The sequence below is a fragment of the Theropithecus gelada genome, chromosome 2 (genome assembly GCF_003255815.1).
Source record: "Theropithecus gelada isolate Dixy chromosome 2, Tgel_1.0, whole genome shotgun sequence".
Lineage (NCBI taxonomy): Eukaryota > Metazoa > Chordata > Mammalia > Primates > Cercopithecidae > Theropithecus > Theropithecus gelada.
Window position 1 is genome coordinate 56269514 of NC_037669.1, and position 26453 is coordinate 56295966.

At 44.5% G+C, this 26453-nt stretch overlaps 1 protein-coding gene across 4 annotated transcripts in view; it reads right to left on the reverse strand.

Annotated features, from left to right (window-relative positions):
* The window catches only part of LMCD1 (LIM and cysteine rich domains 1), a 67657-nt gene that overhangs the window by 23081 nt on the left and 18123 nt on the right, over positions 1 to 26453 (reverse strand). For 2 of the 4 annotated variants that reach the window (XM_025375811.1, XM_025375813.1), the window contains exons 2-3: positions 12652 to 12740; positions 8013 to 8268 (exon numbers count right to left, since the gene is read on the reverse strand). In XM_025375811.1, coding sequence (XP_025231596.1) covers positions 8013 to 8268; positions 12652 to 12740 — 345 coding nt within the window. The remainder of the gene's footprint in view (positions 1 to 8012; positions 8269 to 12651; positions 12741 to 26453) is intronic. The other 2 variants (XM_025375812.1, XM_025375814.1) reach the window with 2 other exon arrangements.

A 26453-nucleotide genomic window follows, 5' to 3' on the forward strand; every position in this document is an offset into this window, starting at 1 on the left:
CCCAAAATGCTGGGATTACAGGCGTGAGCCACCGCACCTGGCCCTCTTTGCTTTTCTATCTGTGGCTTTTCTCTTTTCAAATCTCTGATTACAGTCAGATTCACCAGCTACATATGTCAAAGTAGTGTCTCTCAATGGACACAGTGTACAATAACCCTGTGAAAAATTACTAACATGCAGATTCCCAGGCACCAAGCCCCAGTCAAGATCTCCCTCCAGTAGGTTAGGTGTGGGGTACAGGAATCTGCATTTTAAACAAGAATCCTGGTAACTCTGATGCAAGAAGTTGGCTCCTGGACCTTACTTGAACTACTGTTTCAATAAAATACCAGCAAACAAAAAAAATGAGTGAGATAAACAACTGGGATTCTCAAGCACTGGACAGATATCTGAGGAAAGGCCGGTGGATGATTCCCAGCTGCTTCAGGCTTTTGCAGAACTTAAGAATTCTCAAGGAAGAAATATGAATTTTGCTAACACCTGAGAGAGGCCTAAATGAGCTCTTACTCTGCTCCAAGTTATAGTCAGAGATTAACATTCTTGATCAGAATGGTGTAATTTAAGTAGATGTTCATTTTAGACTTCCTGTTTTTGTAATATGAATTTTGTTTCTCTCAAAACTGAATATTTTTACTTCATTTACCTCCTGGGAAATATTCCTAATAAAAAAAAAAGTCAACCTTGTTTAAAATTGCTTTTTCTTAGAAAAGTATAATTAAATCATTATTGACATAAGGTATTTCATGGTTTATTAATTAAAAAATATGTAAAGGCAACTTCTAATAGTAGAATCGACAAAGTCTCAGGTCAATAACATTTCCACATCATATGACTGGTAACTGTCTGAATATTAATGTATTCACAAGTAACTGTCCAATTTGGCCTCATTTATATATTTGTTTTTATTGAACAGAACTCTTACACTTGGGTGAGTCCCAGGGACGGAGAGATTAGGGGAAGATATAGGTCAGGGCCACAGCCTGAGAAACTGTGAGAGGCAAATTGTTCATCCTGGACAACCACTTTCCATTTCCATGCCTGACCCTGACTCTGAACCTTAGCACCCGGTCTCCTGATTCCCATCACCTAGGTGGCCGCTGCTAGGTTCATCCTCTTAGAACCCATCTGGCCCATAGCTTATCAGTTGGGGCTGGACTCATTTGGGAATTGTGGGAGTGAACACGGAAATTCATGCTGAAATGCATATTGTACAGACCCTGTTGCTGTCTGATTTTAGGGAGCAGTGGTGAGGAAGCTAGGGTTGTTGTGGGGTGGGGCAGCACAAGTCTAGGGCTTGGTACCTGCTGGGATTCATAGTAAATAAATTCTGGGAAACAGCATAGAAAAGGGAGAGACAGGTGACCTGAGCTTCTGTGGGACTCAAATTGAGGGATGGCTGCAGATGCCCCATTGGTGGCTCTGCCCTAGATCCCAGAGGACACCTGTCTGAGACACCTTCTGGCACCGTAGGCTCATAGCATACCCAGCTAATCCCAGGTATGTCTGCATACTTCTGAATGCTTTTCAAGGTGCTTTCTCAGACAGAAGAGACGACCTGGGTGGTGGAGTGTCAGGAAGTCAGGGTTTTAGGTCCAGTCCTCCTGCTGCTCTGTGTCAGACCAAGAAAGTATCTCCTGGGCCTCAGTTTCCTCATCTACAAAGTTCAGGGTAGATTGTGTAATCCCTAGGGTTCTGACCATTGTGAGAAATCCCTGGCAATCTCACTCAATAGTCACCACAACCAAGAGAGAGAGAAGAGCAATATCACCAACCCAGATTTATAGCTCGGAAAAGGGGAAGGAGACGGTGGATTCCTGTCAAAGAGGCCAAGATAGTCCACAAACCACATGGACGAGCAGAAGCCCCTGTGCATCACACAGCTGCAGAAACATCTGGAAAGGGCTTCGTCCTGACCCCGTCTTAGGAGACTGGGTTGTCTGGTAGTTTCTTTCTTGATCAGTATGAAATTACAGATGGTTTCTAACACAAATATGTCAGCCAGGTAGGTCTGAAGAATCTCAAACCTTAGGGTGCATAAGAACCACTGGGAGACTTGTGAAAAGTTTTCTGGGTCTATCCTTAGGTTCTGATTTAGGAGGTCTGGAGAGGCCTAGAAATGAGCACTTTAAGCCAGGAGTGGTGGCACACGCCTGTAATCCCAGCATTTCCAAGGCCGACACAGGAGGATTGCTTGAGGCCAGCCTGGGAAACACAGAGAGACCTCATCTCTACAAAATACTAAAAAATCAGCCAGGTGTGGTGGCACATGCCTGTAGACCTGACTACTTCAGTGGCTGAGGTGGGAGGATCGCTTGAGCCCAGGAGCTCAAGGTTATAGTGAGCTATGATCACACCACCGCGGTCTAGCCTGGGTAACATGTCTCAAAATCCATCCATCCATCCATCCATCCATCCATCCATCCATCCATCCATCCATCCATCATCCATCCATCATCCATCCATCCATCCATCCAACCATCCATCCATCCATCTATCTGCAGTTTAAAAGTTTCTCCTGGGTGGCTCTGACACAGGGCATCCCAGGGTTGGGGCTTCTCTGGGAGCAGTGAGTGGGGAAAGAGGATGTGACCATCAGAGACAGTGGGAAGTGGCAGCCGGACAGCCAACAGGCTGGGGCAGGCACAGGGCCCTGCAGAGATGTGTTAGTGTGTAGCCTTGGGTGGCAAATTTGCTCACACTGTCCCCTTCCTATTTCTTGCCCAGGGTCTGCCCCTGCTTCCAGAATCTAAAGAAGGATTTTGGAGAAGTGGAAACAAGAGATTGGCTCACTCTGCTAGCGTGGGGATCAGGCCTGACTAGCATCTTTCTCACACCAAGTGCTGAAGCAGCCCCGTGCAGGCTGATTCGGCTCATGGGAGAGTAACTGCCCCTCCTGGGAAGACTGCTGACTTCCCCAGGTTCAGCAGTTGAAGGGATGATAGGAGCAGCCAACTCAGGGAGGGCTTGCTATGCTCCAGGCACTCTGCCAAGTGCTTCACACACGTTAACCTATTTAATTCTCACAACAATCCTAGCAGGAAGGTACTAATGTTACCTCTTGGAAAACAGAGGACAGAGAAGTTAAGTAACCTCCCCAAGGTCACACAGCTAGTATGTGATAGAGACAGCTTTGAACCCAGCAGCATGGGTCTCAAGCCCTTCTCTGCTGCCTCTCCAGAAGATGGATGATTTTCCAAGAGGAAAAATGTTCCCCAATCTCTGGAGGCATTTCCTTTAGTCATCACTTCAGAGTGAGCGGGCTGTGTAAGCATCAAGTGGTAACAGGATCCCCCATTCCCTGGATGTGTCTGTTTCTCTGGGATTCCAGGACCTGCACCCTTTTCTTGTGAACTTTACAATCATTGGTGTGCTAGGGATCCTGGGGCAGCATCTGCGTGTGGAATCAGCCAGATGTTAGCTGACCCCTGCGTTCATGGTGTCCTTTCACGGCTCTGCACTGGCTTTGGGTGTCTGTAGCTGCAGGGGTAATGTGCTTCCTGGCTGGAGCCTTGGAGAAAGGGAGTTTCCCTTCCCAAGGACCCAGTGATCCTTTTGCAGCTCAAGCTCCAGCTGGGGCTGGGCATGGTGGCTCATGCCTGTAATCCAAGCACTTTGGGAAGCCGAAGGGGGCAGATTGCTTGAGGTCAGGAGTTTGAGGCCAGCTTGGCCAACATGGTAAAACCCCATCTTTACTTAAAAAAAAATTAGCTGGGCATATAGTCCCAGCTACTTGGGAAGCTGAGGCACAAGAATCGCTTGAACCCAGGAGGCAGAGGTTGTAGTGAGATCAGATCCTGCCACTGTGACAGAGGAAGACTCAGTCTCGGAAAAAAAAAAAAAAAAAAAAAAAGGCTCCAGCCTCTCTGTCTTTGCATTGTCAATGCTACCACATCCAGCTGCCACTGGTGTGTATTTAAGATGCCTGGCCTTGCCTGGCTGGTCTGAGACTTCCACCACTGCTCCCTATTCATAAACGCTGCTAATCAAGACCTCAGAATCCCTCTTAACACAGCCCTCCAAGCAACTATGATTGACTGGCATGGACTTGGGAAGGGAATGACAGGGACAGAGGTTTGGGCCAGAGTCAACCACCTGGCACTGCTCTGACTCTGAAACAGAATCTCCCAGGTATCTCTCTGATAACCAACTATGTCACGTTATCTACCTCTGACACCTGACTATGTCATAGGAGCTAAATCACGTTCCCATAACCTTTAGCAGGAGGCGTTTTCTCAGACCAGTTGGGAAGGTTGGTTTAGGTTTTATGTTTTTCCTGAGGACCTTTCTTTATTTTTCTTTTTTTCTGAGATGGAGTTTTGCTCTTGTTGCCCAGGCTGGAGTGCAGTGGCACAATCTCGGCTCACTGCAACCTCCGCCTCCTGGGTTCAAGCGATTATCCAGCCTCAGCTTCCTGAGTAGCTGGGATTACAGATGCCTGCTACAATACCCGGCTAATTTTGTATTTTTAGTAGAGGCAGGGTTTCACCATGTTGGTCAGGCTGGTCTCAAACTCCTGACCTCAGGTGATCCACCCACCTCGGCCTCCCAAAGTGCTGGGATTACAGGTGTGAGCCACTGTACCTGGCCCCCTGAGGACCTTTCTGAGTTATTTGGTGTTCTGCAACCTGGCTGGGACATATTGAGTGGAGAGGTTCCAAGAATCTGACTGTATCAGGAAAGAAACTAAAAATGCAAAGCAAAGTGGAAGGGAAGGAACTCCTATACCCTGGATTAGGCAGTGAAACACACATGGGATCTGGAATCTGGAGACTCTGTTCTGATTCTTCTCTTTCTGATTCTTCCGCTGGCAGCCAAGAACAGTAAATGGGCTTCATCTGACAAGTCAACCCCAGCCCATAGTGGTGACCTAGAGTGCTGTGTGAAGAAGGATCCTGAGGGCCGATAAGCAGTCAATGGGAAACAGTACTCTGACTGATAAGCAATGCCTGCCATGGGTGTGGAAGCAGAGGGCGAAGTATGAGTAAGTGCCACCCCTGCACTGGCTCCCCACGGGCCTCTGTTTGCTCCTCTGTAAAATGGGCCTGTAACATACTCAGCAAATAGGGAGTGGTGATGTGTTCATGAGATACATATACAAATGTTCAGTGGATGCTGGTTTCCTTTGTCTTCTCCTTCTTTCCTTCCCCCAAATCCTGGCTAGCTTTCAAAGTCACACTCAAGCTGCTTCCTCTTCATGATCGCCTTCCCCGAAAATGCTAACCCAGGGTATCTGCTCCTTCCTGCCTCCCCTCCCACCTGCCAGTTCGCCTGGCCTGGCCTGGATTGGTAGGGAAGAGCCCAAACTTTGGAGTCAGGGTGGCCTGAGTTCAAGACCTGGCTCTGTCACTTAAATCGGCTGTGGGACATTTGGCTAGCTGCATCGCTGCATCCTCTCGCTGAGCCTCAGTTTCCTTCTTTGTAGATGAGGGTAATGAGCATATACTTCTAACAGTGCTGGAAAGTTAGATGAGATTGTGCATGGATAGTTCCTAGTATAGTGGCTGGTAGACAGTAAATACTTAACAAATATCCACAATTAGGCTTATTGTTATCAGCATTTGAAGGCTTAAGAATTGCTCAGGCTTTCTTTCTGGTTGCAAAGGATGAGACATAGCAAAATTCAGTCCCATTCCCAAAATATAATCAGTCTTGATCATTCAGTAATTTAAAAAAAAGTCAGGAAGGTCAGTGGGAAGGGTGAGTTGTCCAATCTCAGAAATGTGACTTGCCCTGGACGCCCAGATGCAGAGCAGACAGAGGGGTTCTTTATAGCTATGTGGTTTTAGGAGCCAGCATTAATCACTGCCTGACGATACCTTCCCCTGATTAGTCTGGGGTCAACGTGTTTGGGGTTTTCACCAGCCGGTCCCTGACGCCTGTAGACGGCTCTTTCATGAGCTGCTTGCTTTAGTTTCCACCGACATCCTGGAGACCTGTTTGATAGCTTACCCAGACCTGGAGCTGGAGGGAGACCTGAGCTCTGAACTACCGGGCATGTCCTGGCTCTGCTGTTGTTCTGTGGCCACGCTCTGTGGCCCGGGACCAGCTCCTGTCTAGCACTAAAAACTTTTGAAGGCCAATTAACCATTCTGTGTTTCCTTACATGTAAAACAACTCTGCCTTACAGGGTGATTGAGTTCATGGATGCTGAAGTGTTCTTTTAAAATGTGCTTTTGCTTTTCAAAAAGTACAGATCAAGAAAAAAATCTTAGCCTCTCTTCACTTTATCTGGAAGGGATTTTCCCTCCTTAAGGCAACAGCTTAGAACTCTGCGTCTCAAACTCCATATGGTGAAGGATCAAGGTTTGTTTGTTTTTCACTTATTGCAGAGTGATTTGTGGTCTCTCTCATGTGATTAGAATGTAGCACATGCCCCATGAGATTTCAGTGTGAGTCTTACCACGTGGAATTCTGTTCAATGGTATGAGTTCTCATCCCATCACACAGTTGCATGTCAAACTGCTATAACATTTTCCCAACATATATTCTCACATTGGGTCTAGGTCACAAAGACTGTGTGGAACAGCTCCAGTCCACAGCCCACACTTGGAGCATCTCTGGCCTAAAAGGTAACATTGCACTAACACTCGTCACACCTATCCTGCACCCTGCACTGTGCTGGGTGCAGGGATGTTACAGTTTACAGGACAGACAGGGTGTCTGCCTTCATATCTAGGCACAGAAAAAAGATAATCTACTTGCAATAAAAGTTGTTAAAGAAACCAAAAGAAAGAAAAAATGTGATAGGATGGCAGGGAACATCTATTGTAAACTGAATATCTGGGGAAGGACTATTTAGGAAGAGCAAGGAAAGAACTTTTCAAAAAAAGGATCAGGAAGTGCGAAAGCCCCAAGGAGGGCAGGAGCTTGGTGTGTTCTAACACTGGAAGCAGGAAGTTGGAGTGCCATAAGGTGTTGAGATGTTGGGAGTGCGAGCACAGTGATGGGAGCCATGGAAGAGCCTGAAGGGTAGGGCCATGAAGGGCTCCAAAGGCACTCCTCTTCTTCCAGCAAATATTCAGTTAAATGCCATGCTTGCATTTTTAAAACTGTTGAACCTCCTACAAATTGTATTAACTTATAGAAATCATCTAGCCTCTTGTTACTCCATGTGTGGGGTTCTGGGGACCAGTAGCATCAACATCACCTGGGAGTGTGACAGGCGTGTCATATCTCAGGATGGCCCTGAACCTGCTGGATGCATTTTGATGAGCTCCCCAGGTGATATCTACACATGTTGAGATTATAGGAGCCCCGATCCGGTGCATTGGATCTTGAAGGTGGCTGCATGGGGAGTCATTTAAAATGGTCACATCTGATGATTTGGATTCTGTAGTCTGGAGCTTCTGACTCAGTGGTCTGGGATGAGACTTGGGTATGGAGACCTTCTGCAGGTCCTGGGGATTCCAGTGAGCAGCTAGGGTGTAACCTTGTGTGAGTCACTTGCTCTCTCTGGACCTGTGTCCTTTCTGCCCTCCTCAGGGTTTCTCTGATCATTTACCTGAGATTTCTCTGGTTGCTTTTGTTCAAGGTTGTATAAAACCAGTTTGTTTCTCCCTTCTAAGACCAATAGGTTTCAGTGTTTAGGCAGAAGAGAGAACTGTTTCTCAGCTCTCCTACAGGTTTGCAAAGGGCATATCCCAGGCTCCTTTGAGGGAAAATGAATATCTTGCAGATGGAGACAAGCACTCAGAATTTTGAGTGAAAAACTATCTCCTGTTCGGAAGTAAGGAGCCCAAATGGAACAATGATTGCCCCTGTACTAGAGCTGCAAGGCCTCTTAGGGTCCATATGAATACCTCTACCCATTTCATGGATAAGGAAAACTGAGGCCCAGATAGTCTTCATTTCAACATCACATGATATAAGGGCAGGGCTAAAACCACAGCCACTCCTGTCATTTTTGTGACCTTGATCTCTTGCCACCCCATGTTTGAAGTTCAGAAACACTTGACGTAGCTAGTATTTATAAGGATAGGAAAACAACTGCTTAGTTGGGGAAGCTCTCTTACCAGTTTCTGGGTGACTCCAGGGGGAGCCCACTCGTAGGTGATGGTGTCAAAAGTGGGATCTTTCCCAGTGGCAATAGGGTTGGTCATGATCATCCGGTTCCTCTTATAAATCCGGATGCCGTCCCCACCTTTCACCCGAGCAGTGAGGGTGGAATACTTGGAGTCCATCAGCAAGCGGCCAATTTTCCGATCATCTTCTAGGTCGGAGGTTAGGCAGTGGTCCTCTTGGCTGCATTTGCAAGACTTGCATATTTTCCTGGGGGTGGGTGGATGGAGATGAGTGAGATTAACTTCCAGAAAGAAGAGGCAGATTCTTTTGCTAGCAGCATCTACCCTTTTAAAAGCAAGCTAAAACTTTAAGTTGGAAAGGTTAGCAGCAGACAAATGGTAACCTGAGACTAAAAGGCCTTTGGAATTGGGATTTGCATTTGGGAAATGACAGTGTTTATATTAATCTATCAGTGAGGAATGTAGGATACAACTTTCGCTGGTAAAAAGAGTGGCATGTTTTCACTCCTGCTGGTTGCCACGGCAAAGTCCGATTTGTTCATCAGAGATGCTCTAAAGCTGGGCTGGAGTCTGTGTGGCCCATAGCCTAAACCTGGCCCACAACCTGCTCTTGTAAATAAAGTTTTATTGGAATATAGCCATTCCCATTCATTTACATATTGTCAGTGGTTGATCCGGGGCAACGACAGCAGAGTTAGTAGTTACAACAGAGAGCGCCTGGCTCACAAAGCCTAAAATATGTACTTACTTTCTGGCCCTTTACAAAAAAAGTTTGCTAACTCCTGCTCTAAAGAATTATTAAAATTGTTTCCCAAGATCATAGCCTCGGAGCTTCAGCAACTTTTAAACTCTTTAGCATAAATACTGACGTTAGAATGCAGTAAACATTTTCTTCAAGAAATTTGTGAACAGGACCCAGCAGGGAGAGAGCTGAGAAAATCCCTCTGGCTGGGGAGATGGATGTTTGTTGGGAAGGCTTTGTAAGGAGAAGGAAACACATCCTGGGGAGGGTTCAGGTTTACTAAAAAGCCTCATGCTTCTCTTTGATAATAAAAAAAAATGTGTGGCTACTTGGTGTCATGCTGTTAAGGTTTAGAAATCCAGAGTTCTATGGCGTGAGAGGAAAATTGCTCCCCTCCCTTTCCAGCCTGTCACCATGGGCAGGCTGTGCTGGCTCTCAGATGCTCTTCTGCATGCAACTTGAGAGCTTGTTAAGTAAAGTGAGCAATGTCAAGGCCAACTGCAGGGATGAGGTAGGCCCAGCAAGGGAGGTCACTGCAGCTGAATGATCGGCAAAGCTGAGGGAACCCTCCTTTTCCCTCCTATACTCAGGAAGTAAATACGTCTGATCGAATATCACAAATGTTGATTGTGGGGCTAGTGGGGGCATACCTTGATGGTCTGCATTAATGGTGCTCAACTAAGGTCAATTCTGTCCCTCGGGACAGAACTGGCAATGTCTGAAGACATTTTCAATTGTCCCAGTGGGGTAGGGGAGTGCTATTGGTGTCTGGTGGGTAGAGGCCAGGGATGCTGCTAAACATTCTACATTCCACAGAACAGCTCCAACAACAAGGAGTTATGAGGCCCAAAATGTCAATTGTACTAAGAGACTGGGAACCCCTCACTGAATATGAAAAGAAGGCCTTGTTGTGACCTTTAAGGAGCTTACAGTTGGGATGGGGGAGGGAGAGACAATCAGATGGAAACTATATAAAGTACAATATGTTCGGGGCAGAAGAGAGTTGCCTATAATCTGGGGGTAGTTCTACTGGCCTAGGCCAGTTCTTTGGGAGATTATTATGTGGTACATAGAAAAAGGCTTGGTGCTTAGTGGTCATGAGTTTGGAAAACAGTGGGCTAAGGGAGGTTAAACACCTCTCTTTAGTGCAAAGCTACTCCTTGACTTTGATACGGTGATGTGCAGCATGACATTTTGAATGCTACTGGAGAAGCTTGCAGTACAAGTTCACATTCAGTGGGCTGCAATTTGAGAAATGTTAAAACTGACAATCTCAAGGATGCATTCCAGCAGCAAAAAAGAGAAAATGACCCTAAGGGTGCTGCAGGGAATAAATGAGATTTTCCTTCTCAAAAAAAATTAAATAAATAAAAATAAAAATGGGTGGTTTTGTTTTGCATTTTATTCACAATCAGTAATATTCTCTTGCTTATCCCTTTTCAGAGCCAGGCACGAGGAACCTGCTTCTTTAAGAAGTCAGGCACTAGGCAGTATTAGGGGTTGACAGGTGGGGAGTGAGAACAGCAGGGCTGGAAGTGGAAGGAGGAGGAAGAGGCAGAAAGTGAAGGAAATCCTGGCATGGAGGGACACGGAGGAACCTGACTCTTCAGTGTCCCATCTGACCTTCTGACCTCCCCAATAGTTTCCATAAATAGAACTAGATGAGGAGGCTGCCCATAGCTTTTTCGGTTAATGTGGAATTTCAGGATGCTAATTAGAGAGGCTGGGAATGCAAAACATTTCAAAACAAAAAAAAAAAGTTAACAGATCTGAGATGTTCTTTGAAACTGTGTTGACACAATTTCCCCTTTTATTCACACTCTTCATGTGGCCAGGCACATTTCTGGGACTTTATACATGAGGGATACACCCCTCTCACCCCATCCCACTCTTTCCAGGTGCCCAGATTGTAGAAGACACAGGCACACCCCAGAATATCCTCAACGGTATTAAAACGGTCATTTCTGCAATCTGTCATTGGTAACCTGAGACTGAATTCTGTCCTGTGACGATTAGTTGATGGACTTTCCTATTAAACCAGGTTGGCTGGCACTTTGGTCATTTAAAGGTCTTTCAAACAATTGAGAGTTTTAAAAAGTTTAACAGGATTTCCCTCCTAAGCTTCTGTGATGTTACTGCTTCAATTTGAGTCTAATTTAAGTCCCTATTTGGATTCTTCAAACCAAGTCCCTATTTGGATTCTTCAAACCAAGGACACTTGATATGCAGGACCTATAAGCTTCAATCTGTATTTCTTCACTTGATGTTCAAATCATTTGTACGACGACAAGGAAATGGAGGGATTAAAACAATACTAAGAGACTTCTGCTTGTAGCCATGAGAAACAGGGTCCAGAATTGTCCTCTCTTCCTAAACAACTGGAAAACCAGAAAAAAATCTACCAAACGACCATTTTCAGATGTTTGACAGCAGGCAGCACAGGATTGTGATCCTTGAGAGAAGGGGAAACCGATTTAATTGACTCGGTGGGTGCATTTAGATAACATTTTCTCCTGACTCAAGAAGTCTAAAAGGAGACATCCTAGCTGTCTTCAAATTGCTGAGGAGGAATCCACGCTGTTCTGAGATTCTAAGGGAAGATTCAGGACCAGTGGGGTTGAAATGATAAGGAAGTTGACTTTTCCAGGCCGGAAAGAGCTCAAATGGCCAAAACAGAAATGCGGAGAAATCCTCCTAGGAGTGTTTAAATTATAGATGGATTATTTGCAGGGGATAGAAGCCTGAGTTACATGACCTTGAAGGTCCCTAGCAACCAGAAGACGATGCGAGCTCCTCTGAGGTTGGGAACTGTCAGGGAATGGAGTCAGGGAACACAGTTCTGCTCTGAAAGCTCATAGCCCAGTGTACTGCAGAATGGTTAGGAGCATGGGATTGGGATTCACGCAGATCTGAGTTCAAACCCTGCCGTTTGGTAGTTGTCACCCCATTGCCTGCCTTCAGTGTCCTGATCAACGAAATGGAGATACCTAATACCTACCGCTTTGGTTTATTTCAACATTTAAATAAAAAAGATTTCATTCGGTTCATGAGTAAGTAGTTATTTTTATAATTCCCATCTCATAATGGAAGTCAGTACTGCTGCGAAAACACCTTCCAAACTTTGTTCCCCCACTGAGGGCCCAAGGCAACACTACAGCAGTGATGATAAAAACTCTTTCTTTGCTATGTGCTCCACAGAACTTAACTTTCCTCTCCCAAGGCTGCAGGGACAGTCTCACAGTCTATTCCCTGCACAACTCTAGAGGTGCTGTCCACATACATGCTGACATGAGTGCTGCCCAGGGACTGTGCAGTGTGGCAGCCTCACTCTTGTCCTCAGAATCATCAGTGGAAAAAAAGAAAGAAAACATCTGCAAATCCAACTCCAGTTGGATCTTATGGTCCTCCCGTGCGGATATGAATACCAGGTCCTGGTTTTTAAGTACTGTGGACAGAATGACCTCTCTTTCTGTCCCAGGGGTCACTCTAGACCAAAACCCATCAACAGCGATGTTAGTGCAGTGCGGGGAGATCAATCCCATCCACCAAACCTTAAGGCATACCCCAAATGCACAAGGGACCAGCTAACCTCTGCCTGGGTCTTTCCAGAGCAGTTCTTGCTGGGCTGGGCTTGGTGGACTCTACCTTGAAATGGTTTAGGAAGCGCTAAACTCCTTCTTCACATCTTTACTCCCCCCGCCGCCCTCCCCCAAGGACTTTTTTCATGTTTCTGAATTGGACCAAGCAGGAGTGCCTTCCCTCTGCAGCCATCCTTCCCTGACAACGCATACAACCAAAGCAGTCTCAGCGAAGAAAGCAACCAGGGTTCCCCGAGAGGACAGCCAAGTAACAAAGGCAGATAGGGACCCTCCTGACAAAATCTGTTACCTCCATGAATGTGGCTCGAAGCCCGAACATGTCCCCTTGCATCCCAAACATGCCACACCTCTTGCTGACTGCAGCTGGCCCAGGGACATCTGGAAAAGGAACAGAAAAGAGGGTGTTTTCCTTCCAAACATCTTGGACCGGAGATGCTTGACCTCTAAAAGACTTGGCATGCTGGCAAAGGGACTGTGTGGGGTTCAAAGGGCTTGAGATCAATAAGCCATCACAAACTGTTTACCAGGAACTGAGAAGACCAAACGGGAACATGGAATGGGGCCAGAGGGTAGGCAAGTGTGGAAGGGTGGGGCTCTTCCCAATAAGAATGCAATGGGGGTTCTTTCCCAGCCTCCAGTGCTGTTTCAAAACAGCAAGACTGGTTGGAAACGCCCTGCTGTGAGTGACCATCTATCTGTTCCATCCCCCACCCTCACCCACTCTCACTTGTCACTGGAATGGAATCTCCAATGAGTGTCTCCTCTCCCTCATTTATTTGTGATTTATTGATAGAATGTGATTAAACCAAAGCTACAGGCACAAACAAACGTGCATGCTGCCAAATGTTTATAGCTCCAAGCATAACTTAAATATTTTGCTAAAACATTGAAAAATCACATGAACACTTAAAATGTCCTTTGGAAGGAGAACAATGCATGAGACAGGTTTTATTACTTGTTACCAGCCAAAGGTACCAAAAGTGCATTGGCTCCTGCTGCTGAGGTGTTTAGACCCAAATGGCATCTTCGAACCAGAAGCATCACCTGGGAGCTTGCCAGAAATACAGACCATTAGACCCCACTCCAGCCGGTTTGAATCAGAATCTGTACCTTAACAAAATTCCCAGGAGATCTTCATTACATTAACATTGGAGAAGAAGTGGGTTAGTAATATGGATCTGCTGGCTGAAAAACTTACCCAGCTCTCCACTGGGGTTGGGGTGGGGACGACTTGGTACAGGGATGTACTTTATTATGATTTCACCAGAAGCAGGGCTCAATCAACTAGTAATGTAAAGGGATAAGCTTCTTATCCAACAAACATACCATTTATTTAGCATCTACTATGTACCAGACACAGGAATACAATATAAGACTCAGGTGTGCCCTAGTGGAACTCACGGTTAGCTAGGCGGATATGGAGAGAAAAACACATTCATCTCCTGCTCCTGTAAGGGGCAAGTCTGAGGTAAAGGAAGCTGCCTGTTGTGTAGTAAAAAAGGCACGGATTTTGGAGTTTGAGAGACTTGGATTCCAAATTGAGCTTTTCAACTTATTGGCTGCATGGCCTTGGACATACTGAGCCTCAGTTTCCTTACCTGCCAAATGGGTACAGAGATAATATATGTAACATACAGGACCACATTAGGCACTAGAAATGGTAACTGTTCTTATTTTGCCACAGATTTTAGAAGCACAAAGGCAGGTGCTAATAAACTCATATGGGAAATATGAGTTTATCAGAGCAGATTATTTCTTCTTAGAGGAGGTGACTTTGGATTTGGGCTGTGCAAGATGGACAGACAGAAAAGGGGAAGGAGACGCCTAGCAGAAGGAAGAAAATGTGCAAGGTAAAAAAGGTATGAGTAGGGCATACAATCTGAGCATGTCCTTTGGATGCTACTAGTGTACTCTCTTGGCATTTAAGAGGGGAAAAAAAACAAGCAGTGAAACTTGTGAAGCCATCCTCATTGCCAGTGGTAGAATTCAGACATATGGAAAGAGACAACTGTCCTTCACAATACTTCTCTTCTGTACCAAATCTTCCTGCAATAATGCCTCCCTCCCTGCCTTCTATTTGGTCACTGCTGTTTACACCATGTCGCCACACACTCTGTCATTTTGTTCAGTACATATTTACAGCTTCAGGGAGTGAGAGCCATGTTGCACATATGTGGAGTGTGGAGGGAAGCATGTTTACATTTAGGCCTATTCAATGCTAGAGTCATGTGAAAAGTGAAAATTAAGACAACACCCACTGCTAACTCATTCTCCTAAGCTGGGGAGCTTTCATTCACAGGCAGGACTTTGCTCCCTAAAGCCACTGGCATATAACCTTGCTCATTTCCACCTCTCCTTCTTGACACCTTCAGTTCTCCTAGTTGAAATGCAGTGATCTTTACACACTTAAAATTGGAGGCATTCAAAGTTTATTTTGGGAGATATACAACTTGTGAATAAGGCTTCATTGTTGGACCATTTCAGATATACTCAGAGGGCTGGAAACTGGAGAGGTAGGTGGAAGCATTTCCAAGTGGCAAAGCACCCTGCACACTTCAGCTTTATTGTTCTTCTAATGAGAGGCTGATTTAACCCTCATTCTACAAGGGGATTAGTTCTGATGCTTGGCTTGGAGAGTGGAGCTGCAATTTGCCTGCAAACCCAGAGTTTGATTTAGAAATAGTGACGTAGGTAGCATAGCAGGGCAGAGCAGAGCACTGGCTGGTGATGCAGGGGTCTGGCCTTTGGGTGCCAACTCTGGCATTTATTAGCTGTGTAACTGGAGACGAGTCATTTCCTTGCCCAGCCTAAAGCATCTCCTCTGAAAAATAAGGAACTCGCCTGCACTGGGGTTGCCCACATTCTGTTCTGCAGGATCCTCACTTGGTGAGATGTTACAAAGTGGTTCCTGGTTGGGAGTGGGAGAGGGAATTACCTGATCAAATACAAATGGCAGGCACTGGATGTGTAGGGGCTCCCAAGCCTTTAACAGGCCAGCCTACGCTAGAAGCAAGAAGTGAGGTAGAGAGCAAGCAGATGTTTTGGGTTTGGAGACCCAGGCTTTAGTCCTGGGTTTTAGTGCCAGTTTTTCCCCTTTCCTCTGCTGTACTTGGGCAAGTAGGCTTGTTGAGTTCCAGGCTCCTGACCCTGACCTGCGTCATGGGGATAACAAGAATGCAACCTGCCTTGCAGGGTTACCAAGAGTTTAAATGGGATGCTGCCTGAAAAGGGCTTGGCACACACTTATTAGGCACTGAGCGTTCTTTGTCGTTGTTGTCATTAATTACATCTTGTGAAAAAAAGTTTGAGAGACCCTGAATTAGATGTTCTCAACGCATTTTTTTTTCTAGCTTCAAAATGCTAGGGGACTTCAGAGGAACTATTTTTTCTAAATACACATCCTTTGTACTTTCTTATTCCCTACTTTTATGACATGTAAAAAGAGTTGCCTCTCTGACTAGGTTTTCCTACAAAACGTAAAAACAAAATAAGCTCACACATGTCCCATACTTAATGATTAATTCATTAAGCGAGGCCATCCCTAGCCCTTTGCCCTTGCGGTGCTCTGCTACCCATCACCTGAAGAGAATCGACGTTAAAATCTCAACAAGCACAAAGAAAGCCCCATGCAGTCAGGCAAGTGAAGACGCAGGCAGTCTGGCCTAGTTGGGCAAGAACGCTAAACTAAATGGAGGTTCAGGAAGTAGAGAGTTGGCCCTGGTCTCCATTGGCTAGTGGGACAGTTTCCATGGCAACAGAAGTATGTGGGAGAGAAAAATAAATGGCCTTGCAAGGAAGAAATTGATTCAGGTCATCAGGCCACACTTGCAGCTAGTTTCCTGGCTGACTGTTTAATGTAATAAATAGTCATTTGTCTACTGCATGCCATTCATCCAGAAGCCAGACAGACCCCACTATCTTCAACACAGAGAGAACGATCTTGTTTACTGAGGAGGGGAAAACATCAGTCAGCCACAGTTCCAAGTGAGATACTCCGGTTTATAAACAGTAGGTTTTTCTGATGTGGGCTCTGTCTCTTGAAAGACGGCACAGTGTCTCACAGTAGCTGAGAATAGAAGAGTTTAAAAGAAACCATCACTTAAAAAAAGGTTTCTTGGAATGCAGCATCTAATCTGTCCTTTCTCCCGAGAAGAGGAAGAAATGTTTTGACGATTTTATTTGGCTCGGGTTAGTAGGATGTGGTTCATCTGATATTATTGTGAAACTGAATGGTGGCAGGGACTTAAAAGGACTTAGATCAGACCAGGAGACCCCTGGGGACGCAAGGAGCAGGGGCAACTCTCAAGCATTTGCCTTCAGGTGAATCCCAAGGGAAGTCTTAGAGGGAAAAAAATGTCACCAAGAACAACGTAGGGTTGAGAGGAAGAGGAACGTAAAAGAGAAAATGCAATTGGGAATTTAGGGATGAGCATGGGATTTGGAATTAGAAAATGGGGGTTCTCCTTCCAGCTCAGCTTCTTCCTCATGGAGTAACTCAGTTTCCTCCTCTGAAAAATGAATTATCCCTGCCCTTTCTTTGTCTCAATAGGGCTGTTGTAAGCAGCATGTAACATTAAAAGGCAGTAAATTGAAATAAGCATTTACCATTGTTAAAAAAATAATTAGATGTGGTGGCTCATTCCTGTAATCCCAGCACTCTGGGAGGCTGAGGCAGGGGGATTTCTTGAGGCCAGGAGCTCGAGACCAGCCTGTGCAACACAGTGAGACCCCCCCATCCCTACAAGAAAACAAAACAAAACAAAACAAACTAGGTGTGGTAGTATGCACCTGTAGTTCCAGCTTACTTGAGAGGCTGAGGCTGGAGGATAGTTTGAGCCCAGCAGTTTAAGGCTGCAGTGAGCTATGACCATGCACTGAACTCCATCCTGTCCCCCCAGCCCCCCAGAAAAGTATTTAAAACTCAGACGTAAGGCAGAAAGGTGAGTGGCACATCCTTTCAATGCCATATGGAGGCAACATGACACTGGCTCTCCTCATCCCCATAGGATTAGAGAAATTTACTTTGCTCAGCTCTGAGACTTGGTGAAGTAACATGTTAACTTGCAGATCTTGATCCAATAGAGATACAAACAATTTCTGTCCTTTCAAAAAAGATAACCCCAAATGTTATAGTTTACTGTTCTGGAAGACATTAACCAGTTTTGTAACTAACCCATCAATCTTGTCCTAACATTAAATTACCTATAAATACCTAACTCCTCGAGAGCTTTTTAAACTGGCCTAAACATCATACAGGTTCCTTAGAACACAATCTTTGTTAAATTTCACTTCATATTTGCACAAAAGTCGTGATTCTACCTTTTTGAAAGTTGTATCTTAGTACTATCACATGCTCTAATGATTACCCACAGGTTTGCTTTCTGAGGTGGTACGTTCCAAATTGACACAAAATTCTATTCAAAGCAGACTTGTCTTTTACTGGTTAAGTTCTATAAGTATAAATGTTATTAAAGATTATTGGTCAACATGACTTGTTATTTAAAACAAACCCTCCCCTAGGGGTTCCAGGAGAGAAAATGGAGTGAGATGGGTTGGGTGGAATACAATTATGGGAAGGTCTGGGAAGGGACTGGAATTGTATTTAAAAATATGACCCTGAAACTACTCTACCACCATGAACAACCCCAATAATAACGGCTTTAGAGTTTACACAGTGATTTTACTTAGTAATTCTCTTATTTAATAATATGACTTCCCATTGAAGTATAATTATTATCGTCATTATTCCCAGTCAACAGATGATGAATGACCTTGAGTCTGAGAGTGGAGAAGCAACTTGCCCATCCAGATGGTCTCCACTGGAGCTCCTTTGAAGGCAGTGGTGGTGGGGTATCCTAAGTCTACCTTTTCCTATACTGGCCTTTAATCAAAAGTGTTTTATCTTTCCCAGTGATCATGATCATAGTCAACATTTATTGTGTACTTCCTATGTGCCAGGCACATGCCAAACATTTTATGACATTTCATTTAAGCTTCTTGACAACTTTATGAGATAATTTCATTAGCCTCATTTTCAGATAAGGAAATTGAGGCCCAGAGAGGTTAAGCTCTTCTTCAAGATTCAACAGCTAGTAAGTGGTGGAGCCAGGATGTGAAACCAGGCAGGCCTCACATCAGAATTGTGCTCTTATCCAATCTGCTATCGCACTTTCCACCAAGGACACAGCACTTTACAGTTTACAAAGTATATTCACATCCCTTATCTCAGTTGCTTTTCACAATGATCTTAGGAAGTAGGTATTTTACATTTTGCTCATGAGAAAAGCCCCTAGAACTGACAGAATTTGCTCCTAAGAATGTAATTTACGCACATATTATTGCAACCCAGAACTCATGACTTCTTACTGTCCTGGGAGTCTCCAGACCCCAGACAGCACTCCTAGGAGTCTAGCTCTGACTCTGGGCATTGGACCAGTTGGGTTCAAAAAGGAGGGACAGTGTGTCTGCAGGGGTGAGGGGTGCTGGAAAGGTTTGGGCTGAGAGTAGCAGGACAAAGGTTAGACACATTCACCTTGGTCCCAGGCTTTCTACCACTTGCTCCTGTTCTGTTCAATAAACTAAAATGTAGATGTCCAAGGCAACAAATAGACTTCAAGTGCAGGTGGGGAGTCAATGGCCAGAGGAGAAAGTGAATCAGAACCTCAGGCAAAGTTTGTGGGAGAAAAGTGACAGGATATTGACTTCACTTAGTTTGTCTGCTGCCTCCCTGGAAGCCTGAAAGGCCAGAGACTGCATATGCTGAGGACCAGATCTAGGAGCTGGAGCTCACATTGGGACCCAAGTTGTGCAGATGCCTGGAAGGACAGTAGCTTAGGGGACTACATGTTGAAAACGACTACCTAGAAACTGTTCTCACTTAAAAAATAGAAGCAAAATCCATGCTAATCAAGAAGCAATTCATTTCTGGGTTTATTCCCAACTCTTCATAAATCCGTCTGTATTAAGGATACTAGAGACTGTCTCATTTTGAAGTTATGCTGAATCACTTTTAAATGAATAAAGGTTGCTGGATGTTAGTTGCTGGATGTTAGATGTCATGGGGCTTCCACAATGTGGCCCACCTCACCTATTCAAATTTGTCTCTATTTCCATATTATTTACTGTTTTCCACCCAGATTCTCTTTCCAACCACCTGAGCCTCTTGCAGAACTAAATCCACACAAACTCTGGGATTTTGCTCATGCTCATCTCAACCTCAGAGAGTTTCAAACCTGCTCACTCCTTAGGGTCCCTCTTTAGTCCCATCTTTTCCATAATCAAAAGGAATAATAGTAGCTGTAAAAGGACTAGAATATGTGGTTTTCCAGGCACTGTGCTAAGCCTGACCTTGTGCAAATCTTACAACTCTATAAGGCAGGTATGTTGCAGTGGTTCTCAAGGTGTGGTCCCCAAGCAGCAGCACAGCAGCACAGCAGCACAGCAGCAGTGAACCTGTGAGCACTGCAAATTCCCAGACCTCACCCCAGACCTAGGAAATCAAACATTCTGCAGGTGGGGCCCAGACAGCGCTGTTCAAGTCCTCCAGGTGATTTTGATAAACAATTAAAGTTTGAGACCACTGATATATTGTTAGTGCTTCTAGGTTGTATATGAGTTAACTGAAGGGTAACTGTCCTGGTTTGCACTAGACTGTTTGGTGCCTAGGATGTAGAAATTTTTAGTATAAAAACCAGAAAAGCCTGGGAAATCCAGTCTCTCTAGTTAAGTGTGGCTCAAAGGGGTCAATTTAAAGTGCTAGAGCTTAGATTTGGACACAGGTATCTGAATTCCAGATCCACATTTTAATTTAACCCATGCACTACAGTTCCATGCCAAAAAGCCTCTTCCAGATATTTTGGGGCCCTCACAGGTTTTTCTCAACTCACACAAATGTAAAATTACAAATGCAATCAGTGCTAGGAAGGAGAAACAGTGTGCCATGAGATTGTCCTTTAGCAGGGGATTTTGCCTGGTCTGGGTGTGTGAGGAGGGCAGTGCTCCTCAAATTAAGTAAACACTCTAATTAGCATAAAATCACCTGGGATCTAGCTCAAATGTACACTCTGGTTCAGCAAGTCTGGGGCAAGCCTGACATATAGTTCTACCCACCTCCCAGGAGAAGCCATTTCTGCTGTCCCAGGGACCACACTTTGAGTATCGAGAGGCTACAACAGTGGTTCCCTAACTTGTCTGCAACATTAAACTCTCCTGGGGATCTTTTAATGCTTCCAAAACTTGGGCTGCACTCCAGGCCAATTTTGCCACAATCTCTGGGGGTTGATTACAGGCATCAGTATTTCTGGAAGTTCCCAGGGGATGCCAATGTTCAGACAAGTTTGGGAATCATTTGATCTCACCATTGTAACTTCAACTGTTCCAACATGGACTTTCAGGCTCTCAGCTCATTGGTTTAATAATCTCCCTTCCTGGACCTTCGCACACTGTTGGGAGGAATGTAAATTGGTACAGCCATTATAGAAAACAGTATGAGGTTCCTCAAAAAATTAAAAGTAGAACTTCCATACAATCCAGAAATCCCACATCTGGATATATACCCAAAGGAAATGAAATCAGTATCTCAAAGAGATATCTACATTCCCAAGTTCACTGCAGTGCTACTCACAATAGCCAAGATATGGAAACCATCTAAGTGTCTGTCAACAAATAAATGGAAAAAGAAAATGTGGCACACACCCCCACATACACACACACAAACACACACACACAATGGAATAATATTCAGCCTCAAAAAGGAACAAGAATAATGCCATTCGTGACAACAGGGATGAACTCGAGGACATTATACTACGTGAAATAAGTCAGGCACAGAAAGACAAATAATGATCTCATTTAGAAGTGGAATCTAAAATAGTCAAACTCATGGAAACACAGAAGAGAATTTTGGTTGCCAGGGGCTGAGAACTGAGAGAAATGGGGGGATGTTGGTCAAAGGGTACAAAGTTTCAGTTAGGCAGATTGAGTAACTTCGGGAGATCTAATGTAAAGCATCATGACTACAGTTAACAATACTGTATTCTATACTTGAAATTTGCTAACAGAGTAGATTTTAAGTATTCTCACCATGTAAAAAAATTAGTTTGATTAGTTCACAATGTATATGAATATCAAAACATTAATTTGGGCTAGGCTCAGTGGCTCACACCTATAATCTTAGCACTTTGGCAGGCCAAGCTGGGGGGATTGCTTGAGCCCAGGAGTTTGAGACCAGTCTGGGCAACATAGTGACACCTCATCTCTACAGAAAATTAAACAATTAAGCTGAGTGTGGTGGTTCACTTCTGTGGTCCCAGCTACTCAGGAGGCTGAGGTGGGAGGACTGCTTGAGCCCAGGAGGTTGAGGTTGTAGTGGTCTGTGATCGTGCCACTGCATCCAACCTGGATGACAGAGGGAGGCCCTGTCTCAACAACAAAAACAACACAAATCCATCAAGTTGTACCTCTTAAAGACATACAATTTTTATTTGTCAGTTATACCTCAATAAAGCTGAAAAAAATTCTCTTTTCATACTCAGCTTGTGGACCACCATTCCTTACAAGGAAAGTTTTTTATAGCAAGTCTGGCTTTTGTTGTTGTCATTTCAGCATCAGCCCTGGCACAAGCCTGCCCCACAGGTTCTGGTGCCAAATGCAGTCATTCTCTTAACCAGACCGAAGGGAAACCACAGCCCTTCCTCTTCCTCTAAATTTCACTGGCTGGCTGACTCCTCTCTGGGGCGCTCATGGATACTGAGATTCTCTGCCCCGCCTGAGGTGAGGGGTGGTCCCCAAACCCTCCCCAACTCCAGGTGGAAGCTTAGACTGAGGAATTCCACCAGATGAAGGGGCCCAACCTGGGAATGTGCAACACTCAAATGGTTGCAAGCTGCACGGGAAGTCTTTTTTTTTTTTTCCTTAAGAAGTATGATTTTCTGGGGAGTGGCCTGGCAGGGAAGGCTTTTTTCACTTTCCCACTTAAGAATCCTGGGGTCTATACCTACTATGTACCCACAAAAATTAAAAGTTAAAAAAAAAGGAATACTGGGGTCTTGACAAGGGTCTGGACTTCTTCCATTGTTTGAAGCTTCCAAGAATTGAAGCAAGGACTTGCCAAAACAGGGTTACACAATCTTAACAGAGTAATGGAATCAACATACTTACCAATATGATCACTGCCTGTCCATAACTTAAAGCCTACATTTGTTGCCCTTCCTGAAAGTAAATCCTCTGCCTGACCTCTCTTCCTGAGACAGGTCCTGTGTGTCACCAGAGGAGAAGGCCAGGGGGTTGGAAAGCCAGGGATGCTGAGGGAAGGGGAACAATGACTCTTTCCAGTCTATTTGCTCTTAAACATCAGGGTGACTTTTTGCATCCTATTCCATAATCTCTATTTTTTCTGTTGTAATGTAAAACAAATGTTCCCCATCTTTCTCCCTCCAATCTTAAAGCAGAACTGCTGCTCCGTGTTTATCCTTTGGCTTCTTGCTCACTCATCTCCCCAAGCTTTGGGAAGCCCCACGCTACGGCTTTAGGCTGTGGCCAAGAGAATCCTGTCTTCCCAAGTATGATATGAAAGAGTGAGACTTGCAGCCCACTTTTATGGCAGAAATCAACCAAAAAAACAACTTGGATAAAGTGCATCCTAAAACCACAGTGAGTTTCACACAGACAGCAACAAAGACCTCATCTGTATTAGGGGTCATATGACAGATGCTCTTTAGGGAGCTGTGTGTGCTTGTGCATGTGTGCGCGTGTGTATGTGTGTGAGTGTTTGTGTGTGTGTGTGTTCAGATCTACCATTTCTATTCCAGGGTTGCTCCTTGGGCATTCCTATTCCTCTGTCTGGACACGCACAAATGTGAAGAAATCCCTTTAATTTAGGGACTCTTTTCCTGAATTGTGTAATGAAGATAAAAATGCACAGACTAAACAATTTGAGATGAGTCCTACTGATCTAGTACTTAGAATTCTAGGGATGGAAACTTTTGTTTTGTTTTGTTTTTAAAAATCAATACTATTTAAAGCAACAGAATGAGAACACAATTGGTGGATAATGAATTGATGGCAGAAGTGCCTGAATCAGCAGCACTTCAGGGTAAAGATTCCATGATATTTCCTATTACATGGTTTGTGTGTGTTAAATTTATCTCACGGACTGGTTGTAATTGGAAGAGTCAGATGGATTTATCTCGTGATGTCAGGAGTTTCTGGTGTCCCAAATAAAGTTTTAAGCAAATGCTGAATGAAAGAATAGTTTTCACTCTCTATGTCAAATGATATATTCTCTTTAATTTTTAATTTTTAAACATCAATTAAATTGTTCGATCATTCCTTTTTTTCCCCCTCTCAGGATTAGTTTTTCCAGGTTCAACTCTAGGGAAAATTTGGGTTTGGGGCAAAATATACCATGTTCTCCTTAATGTCCCTCTCTCTCAACATGTCATGTCTAATGGGTGAGATTAAGTTAAAATCAGGGTGGTCACAAATGAGGAATAAATTCACAGAAGCCCAATGTGCCAAGCTGGAGCATGTGAGAGGCTGGAGCGAAGCATGGTAGTCCCAGACCCTTTGGGGAACTGTTGAAAGGGAACTGTTGCTCCTGTGACTCCCACAGCAGCTGTCCCTGAAGTCTCTGTTCCAATCACTGTGTTCAGGCTCCTTGAGGAACAGAACCCTGGGGCACTTCTGGAAAAGGCTGGCCAATTCCTCCTATCACCTCCACAGGGCAGACTCTGACTTTCCTAGACTAGATACCCACTCTCCTCCCCGCTGTAGTCTCCAAGCCACCATGGATGCCCTTTCATGGAACACTGCTGAGCTTGTAATCACTTGTGTAGCTCTGCCTTCCCCTCCAGGGGAGGGGATAATTGGAGACCACCAAGGCTCACATCATCTGTGAACAAAAGGGGTTAATCTGGCTATAAAAACAGAGTAGAAAAGCAAATCCATATGTGGAAAGGGAAATACAAAATGAAAGCTTTCTCTGTTTAAGACCTTGCTCTTGCCTCCCCTCACCCCATCTCTGCTAGCCAAGTTTCACTGATTTGAGAATGGTTCCAGGAAAGCCAAAATACCCAGAGCCTGGCCATGAAAGAAGTAAGTGTATAGAAGCCTGTGCTTCCCTTTGAGGGGTTGGGTGTTGGTGGTGGTTCTAAAACTGTACTCCACCTGAGAAGCTGACCCCACCATCTGCATCTTGAAAAACAAAAACAAAACAAAACAAAACAAAAACAACTCTCCTTCTAATTAAGAATCCATTACTGCAATCACAGTTCCCTCGGTCATCTGGTCTACCAACCGAATCGACTAGCATTGTCTACCTATCATCACAGTATCACTTGGCATAAGGGAGCAGACACTGTGAGTGCTTTGCTAGCCAAGATAGGAGACTATCTGCTCCTTTTTCTTTTTCTTCTGTCTGCCTTTTGGATAATTTTACTCTTTTGTATTTTTAGCACTTCCATCAAAAATAGACGAAGAGGTGATAAGACTCAACTCAGCACATTTTTCAAGGGTTTGCAACTCTTGGAACAGCCTGATGTGAGGGACATTTGGACAGAGGAGCTGTAAGCAATTCTATACAATCATTCGCAGGCTGGGCTCCTTCTCCCAGTTGGCATGGGTGATAGCCTTTGAGAAGGGGAAGCATGGAAACAGTCACAGGATCTCTCTTTTATCTGTCAAAGGGGATGGAGTTGGGGTCACTTTGAAAAAGAGGAGTACAGAACAAGGCAAAAAGTTCCAAATTCTAAATTCAAAGATTCATTGCTGGGTGACTGGATCTGTGTGATGGCGCATGGAACATCTACGAATCTGGCAGTCCTGGCCCAGGACATGGACTCCTTGTTGAACATTCTGTTGGCAGGGCGAACACGATGATGACCGAGGGGGAAAGGAAAACAGCCTTTTTGGCTGCCAGCTTCTTGCTTCTTGCTGATGTTTACATGCCATTGTATCCAAAGCAGGCCCACAAATCTTATGTATAAGGGACCCCACTGGACTGAAGTGATAGGATTTTTAAGGCTGAACTAATATTTTCCTTTGACACAAGCTCCCTTTGAACTAGCTACAGATACTGCCCAGGCTAATGTGAATAGTGAATTGTACAAAGGCAGACTGAGAAAACCAGCTAAGAGGCAAAACCATTCTCTGCTGTTTATTTCAGAATTGTCCATGTTTCTAGAAAAGTCAACCTGTTATTTGAGGGGCTACCTGCTTAATTCAGTCAGTGAGAGGATGGTCCTCTGATCTCCTTCCATTTGTGGACTTTTTATGAATCTTTTGAGATCACTCAGAGTCCCAAAAGTAGGCATTGTTTTAATTGCCTATGAAAGGGATTCCTATAGGGCAAAAGTTGACCTGGCATTTCTTGCCAAACTAAACGCTTCCAGAGGTTCCAACACAATCGTTTTTTCTCTTGGAGTTGTCTTTTTCTTTCCCTAGGTATGTCCTGCCAGCCTTTGGGAATATGTAGTAAAGTCACCAGCATCACTATGAGCCAGAAGTTATCCAACTCCCCTGGGAATCTTATTTAGTGATTTACCAAGTAACTTGAGGGAAATCAAGATAGAAGAAAATAAGGTCCCCATGGGGACCCCTTACTCCCCTCCCACCCCACCTTTCCTAAATTAGAACAAGCTGTTGGTGTCCCCAGGCCAGTGTCTTCAGGTTACACTTGGAAATTAAAATCTAATTGGTTTTGTGGTGCTTAGGTTTCCGCCCTTAGCAGACTCCTTCTCAAGGATACATCTGTAAGCTTGAGGTCAGCAATAGCTACTTATTATACCTCCCCAGTTTTATAAGATACCCCTGATTTTAGCAGCCTGATGTCTAAGAATGTCATCCTGAAGGAATGTCATTTGGTGTGTGCGTGTGTGTGTGTGTGTTTGTGCATGCATGTATCTGAAATCCAAATTTGCAGCACTACTGATCTTTCCAAGGATAACACACTTTTATTGGAGTTAATTTTGGAAATAGGGGAGACATAACACACCAAGTTGGTGGATTTTTAATCTTGCCTGTCTGAATCTTAGTATCTTAAAAGGAAATGTGTTGTATAAATGTACAGCACTGTTATTAAAAGTCTTAAGGCTT